The 6,000-nt window shown below is 50.4% G+C and overlaps 1 protein-coding gene across 1 annotated transcript; it reads left to right on the forward strand.

Annotated features, from left to right (window-relative positions):
* The first annotated feature begins 2,063 nt into the window (after positions 1 to 2,063).
* On the forward strand, positions 2,064 to 5,756 carry LOC114705719 (cap-specific mRNA (nucleoside-2'-O-)-methyltransferase 1-like). Its single transcript, XM_037198944.1, is given in 1 exon segment — positions 2,064 to 5,756. A coding segment is annotated over 1 exon segment (2,514 nt). The 5' UTR covers positions 2,064 to 2,173; the 3' UTR covers positions 4,688 to 5,756.
* The last annotated feature ends 244 nt before the right edge of the window (positions 5,757 to 6,000 follow it).

The following is a 6,000-nucleotide window of genomic DNA, read 5'->3' on the forward strand; positions in this document are numbered from 1 at the left end:
ATGTCCCCATATATACGCATGAACAAAATAACGTAAGTGTAATAAAAATATTTATACTGATCTTTGTGCATGTCCATAATCCCACAAGCAGGGGTTGAGGCAGGAGGATGGGTACAACTTCCAGCCCATGCCCCCCCACCAGACACACACAACTACATAATGAAAATCTGTACCCTGGACCTAGGTGGTTCAGCTAAGTGGGGTAGAGAAGTTACAGTAGAATGCGTTCTTGTCTTCCCTAGTCTAAGGTCTTCCTCTCTATTTCCCAAGCCACCTAGAAAACAGAGCCTATGATGAGGCGAGTATGCTCAAAACACATATGAAACCCCCACAGAACTAAAAACAAAAGAACGACAAACTAACACAAGAGCTTCAAAAGAGGAAGAAAAGAAAAGCAGAGCCTAGGAGCTAGAGAGCTCCTCAGTGTTTAGGAGAGCTTGCTGTGCAAGCATAAGGACCCACATTTGGATCCCAGCATCCACGTAACAAGCCCAGTACTGTCTCTCGTAGCCACAGCACTGTAGGGTGACAGAGAGAGGAGGATTGCTGGGACTTGCTGGCTGCCAGCCAAGCCAAAAGCACTACTAGCTCCAGATTCAGAAAGAGATCTGCCTCAAAGGAATAAGGCAGATGGAGATTAAAAAAAAAACGATACTTGATGTCCTCATGCAAATCTCTAGAATGCACACACAAACAAACTACACCGCCCCCTCTCACACACACACTTGGGGCTGGAGATATTCTTGCTGCTCTTGCAGAGTTCAGTCCCTAGCTCCCATGTCTGACAACTCACCACCACCTGTAACTCTAGCTCTATGTGATCAGACATCTTCTGGCTCCACAAAACACTGCATTCTCACATGCACACACACAGAGCTTAATCCTTGGGACCCACTGGGCAGAAGGAGAGGACCAACTCCAGCAAATCCTCCTCTGACCGCCACATGCACACCATAGCATGTGTGTCTACACCTATGTATGTACACATACACTACACTACAATAAACATGTAACTAAATACTGGTATTTTATTTGGGAGGTTTAAAAGCCATGGTATAGGAATGAGAAGATGCATTTGGTTCAGGGACATGCAAGGTGACACATTTCCCAGCTGGCCACTGCCTCATGAGTAGCCTTGAAGAGGCAGGCATATTCACCAGCTACTTGGGCTCTCTCTCTACAGGCTGTTGTTTGGCGGGGGAGGGGAGACAGTGCCATGTAATGCCTCATGAGAAGGAGAGAAAGCAGAATTTCTCAGCCTGGCTCTCTGACTCCCATCTGTCATTTATCAAGTTGTTACCTGTGAGTATTAGCTTTCCCACAAGGCTTGGTTGCTGTGGCTACATGGGATGCCAGACCCTATGTCCTGTGGCAGGGAGGAAGTCTGGTGGGAAGAGACAAACTCTGGACATGTGGACAGTTAATGCCAGGGACACTCTGATGGCACATATGTCCTAAATAGTTCAGTACTGTTTTTCTTATTTTTCCAGAAGAAATAAAGCAAGGTATTCAAAGTCCTTTTCTAAGATCATATTGGTAGCAAATGGTAACTTCCAGATTAACCTAGCTCTGAGAAATGTGGAAGCCCAGGTTAAGAATATGGATTTTTATGGAGCAGGATTTGAATCTGGGGAGTGACAACAGGTAAGAGGTTTTTTAAGAAAGCCCTCTGTCTCTGTTCTCTGTAGCACAAATCCTAATTTGTCTTATTAATAAAAACCTGGAGTCAGATATCAGGGTGAAAGCTGAAAGATCAGAGAAGCAGAGCAACCAGCCACTAGTTCTTACCTCTATGAAGTCCTCAGCCAAAAAGAACAGTGAGTTCCTGTCACCTCCTACTTTATATTCCTCTCTGCACAGCCATATCACTTCCTGTATCCACTTCCCTAGTGCTGGGATTAAAGGCAGGAGATCCCAAGCACTGGGATCAAAGGTGTGTGCCACCACTGCCTGGCTCTGCTTCTCTTTTAGACTGGATCAATCATGTGTAGCCCAGGGTGGCCTTGAACTCAGAGATCTGCCTCTGCCTCCGGAGTGCTAGGATTGAAAGTGTGCCAGCAAGTGAGGGAGGAGGAGGAGGAGGAGGTTGCAGGGCCAGGCTCGGCGGCGACAGTGGCGGCCTGAGCCCCTCGTCTCCGCTCGCCGGCAGCTCGCCCCATCCCCTCAGCTAACAATGAAGAGGAGAACCGACCCAGAATGCACTGCCCCCCTCAAGAAACAGAAGCGAATTGGGGAATTTGCCCGGCACCTCAGCTCCACATCTAATGATGAACCTCTCTCCTCTGTCAATCATGCAGCAAAAGCATCTACTACAAGCCTCAGTGGATCTGACAGCGAGACTGAGGGGAAGCAGCCCGACTCTGATAGTATCGAAGATGCCTTCAAAGCGGATTCCCTGGTGGAGGGAACGTCTTCTCGCTATTCCATGTACAATAGTGTTTCTCAGAAACTCATGGCCAAGATGGGCTTCAGGGAAGGGGAAGGATTGGGTAAATACAGCCAGGGTCGGAAGGACATCGTGGAGACCTCCAATCAGAAAGGCCGACGTGGTTTGGGTCTGACACTGCAGGGCTTTGATCGGGAGCTGAATGTGGATTGGCGGGATGAGCCAGAGCCCAGTGCCTGTGAGCAGGTGTCGTGGTTTCCAGAATGTACTACTGAAATTCCTGACTCTCGGGAGATGAGTGACTGGATGGTTGTGGGAAAGAGAAAGATGGCGATTGAAGATGAAACAGAGTTCTGTGGGGAAGAGCTGCTGCACAGTGTGCTGAGATGTAAGAGTGTGTTTGACATCCTGGATGGGGAGGAGATGAGGCGAGCCCGCACCAGAGCCAATCCCTAGGAGATGATCCGAGGAGTCTTCTTCCTTAACAGGGCAGCAATGAAGATGGCTAACATGGATTTTGTGTTTGATCGTATGTTCACAAACCCCCTGGACTCTCGTGGGAAGCCACTGGTGAAGGACCGGGACATTGACCTTCTGTACTTTGCTGATGTCTGCGCAGGACCGGGCGGCTTCTCTGAGTACGTGCTGTGGAGGAAGAAGTGGCATGCGAAGGGCTTTGGGATGACTCTGAAGGGCCCCAACGACTTCAAGCTGGAGGACTTCTACTCGGCCTCCAGTGAGCTCTTTGAGCCCTACTATGGTGAGGGCGGGGTCGATGGAGATGGAGATATCACCCGCCCAGAAAACATCAATGCATTTCGGAATTTTGTCCTGGAAAACACAGATCGCAAGGGTGTCCACTTTCTCATGGCAGATGGGGGCTTCTCTGTGGAGGGGCAGGAAAACCTGCAGGAGATCCTCAGCAAGCAGCTGCTGCTCTGTCAGTTCCTGATGGCGCTGTCTGTTGTCCGCACAGGGGGCCACTTCATCTGCAAAACCTTTGACCTCTTCACACCCTTCAGCGTGGGGCTCATCTACCTGCTGTACTGCTGCTTTGAACGAGTGTGTCTCTTCAAGCCCATCACCAGCCAGCCTGCCAACTCAGAGCGGTATGTGGTGTGCAAAGGTCTGAAGGTGGGTATAGACGACGTGCGGGAGTACCTCTTCTCTGTGAATATTAAGCTCAATCAGCTGAGAAACACTGAGTCCGATGTCAACCTGGTAGTTCCCTTGTCGGTGATCAAAGGAGACCATGAATTCAATGACTACATGATACGGTCTAACGAGAGCCACTGCAGCCTGCAGATCAAAGCTCTGGCCAAAATCCATGCCTTTGTACAAGACACCACCCTGAGGGAGCCTAGGCAGGCAGAGATCCGGAAAGAATGCCTCCGACTGTGGGAGATTCCAGACCGGGCTCGAGTTGCTCCTTCTTCTTCAGACCCCAAATTCAAGTTTTTGGAGCTAATCAAGGACACCGACATCAGCATCTTCAGCTACAAGCCCACAATGCTCACTGCCAAAACCCTGGAGAAGATCCGTCCTGTGCTGGACTATCGTTGTATGGTGTCTGGCAGCGAGCAGAAATTCCTCCTGGGCCTGGGGAAGTCCCAGATCTACACATGGGATGGCCGCTGCTCAGACCGCTGGGTGAAGCTGGACTTGAAGACAGAGCTGCCCCGGGACACACTGCTCTGTGTGGAAATTGTGCATGAGCTGAAAGGGGAGGGGAAGGCGCAGCGGAAGATCAGGGCAATCCACATCCTCGATGTGCTGGTGCTGAATGGCAGCGATGTCAGAGAGCAGCACTTCAACCAGAGAATTCAGCTGGCTGAGAAATTTGTGAAAGCAGTTTCCAAGCCCAGTCGACCTGACATGAATCCTATCAGGGTGAAGGAGGTGTACAGGCTGGAGGAGATGGAGAAGATCTTTGTCAGGTTAGAGATGAAGCTCATCAAAGGCTCCGGCGGCACTCCAAAGCTCAGCTACACAGGACGGGACGACCGGCACTTTGTACCCACAGGCCTCTACATTGTCAGGACTATGAACGAGCCATGGACCATGGCCTTAAGCAAGAGCTTCAAGAAGAAGTTCTTCTACAACAAGAAAACCCAGAGCTCTACCTTTGAACTCCCTGCAGATTCCATTGCCCCATTTCATACCTGCTACTACAGCCGGCTCTTCTGGGAGTGGGGAGATGGCTTCCATATGCGTGACTCCCAGAAGCCTCAGGATCCAGACAAGCTGTCCAAGGAGGACGTCCTTTCTTTCATCCAGAGTCACAATCCTGGAGGATCTTAGGATCTCCACCTCATCAATGTCCTGTCGTTCTCAAGGCAGGGCCGGTGTCTGGTTCCTTCTGCCTCTTGGAAAGGAACTGGGTGGGAATGTTCTCCCTGGTCCTGAGGGAGATGGACTCCTCTCCATTCCCAAGTAGCTCAAGCAGGGTCTTTAGAGGACATATCCTTGTGGAACTCTGCTACCTGAGAACTGACACCATCAGGAGGCAGCCTGAAAGCAGCTGCTGGGGGCAGGTCAGTGCCTCACCATTCCCGCTGGAATTTGTAGACTCTGTTTTCTGAGTTCCAGTCTGCCTCTGAGGGCAGTCAGGCCGTCTTTCCCAACCCTTACCAGGCCAGCTAAGCAAGGAGGCCACCATCATGCCTGGCCAAGAGCAGCTGTTGTACAAATCAAGAGTTTTATTTCTTGTTTCTTTTTGCCACTCCCTTCCTGGAGTTCATCCTGGCAGACTGAGAAGGAGTGAGGGCCCAGCATCCCTGACACACCAGAGTCTCGGGTACTGGGTGTGACTGTGACTGTCTCTGAGTTGTAGGGCTGTCATGGGTCTGCCTATTGTGTTCTAAACACGGGGCAGCACTGAAGAGCTGCTCTTTCCCTCTCAGCAGTAACAAAAGAATCCCCTCCAGGGTGGGTGGGGCACCAGCCCTCAGGCAGGTCAGGCCACCTGAAGCTCTTGGCAGAGCCTTGAGCTAGTGGTAGCTCTGCCCCTCCTGTCCACTAAGAGGTACATACAATGTGTTCACTCCACTTCCTCTGTCTCTTTAAGAGGGAGGAAGGGCAGCAGCTTTGGGTTTGGGGAGGGTACCTGTGGTTGTTTTTAATGGGAGGTACCTCAAGAGATTTTCATGCAGGTCCTGAGGGCCCTATGCCAGCACCAGGCTGGTTTCCATGGAGATAGGGCATTGAGGCACCCGTGAGGCTGGAATTGACTCCACTGTAGGAGGTCCATTCTGACAGCCTCTACCCCTAAGCCAGCAGCAACAGTGCTAGGATGCCATATTTCCACCCAGTTCTGGGCCTATCAGTGTGTCTTGCAGAATCTTGGATCATTAAACATATTTTTATTGCTTGTGAAAAAAAAAAAAAGAAAGTGTGCCAGCATTGTCTGGTCTCTATGGCTAACTAGTGGCTGGCTTTGCCCTCTGATCTTCAGGCAAGCTTTATTTGTTAGAGTATACACAAAATATCACCCACAGTTCTCCATCTTCTCAGCTGGCTAAATATCAGAAGTGGTTGGTCCCTGAGAGGCAGGACACTGGAGACAGCACTTAGGAGGAATCTCTGATGGAGTTGAGAGCTTCATTTGAGCTTTA

The sequence above is a fragment of the Peromyscus leucopus genome, chromosome X, assembly GCF_004664715.2.
Source record: "Peromyscus leucopus breed LL Stock chromosome X, UCI_PerLeu_2.1, whole genome shotgun sequence".
NCBI lineage: Eukaryota > Metazoa > Chordata > Mammalia > Rodentia > Cricetidae > Peromyscus > Peromyscus leucopus.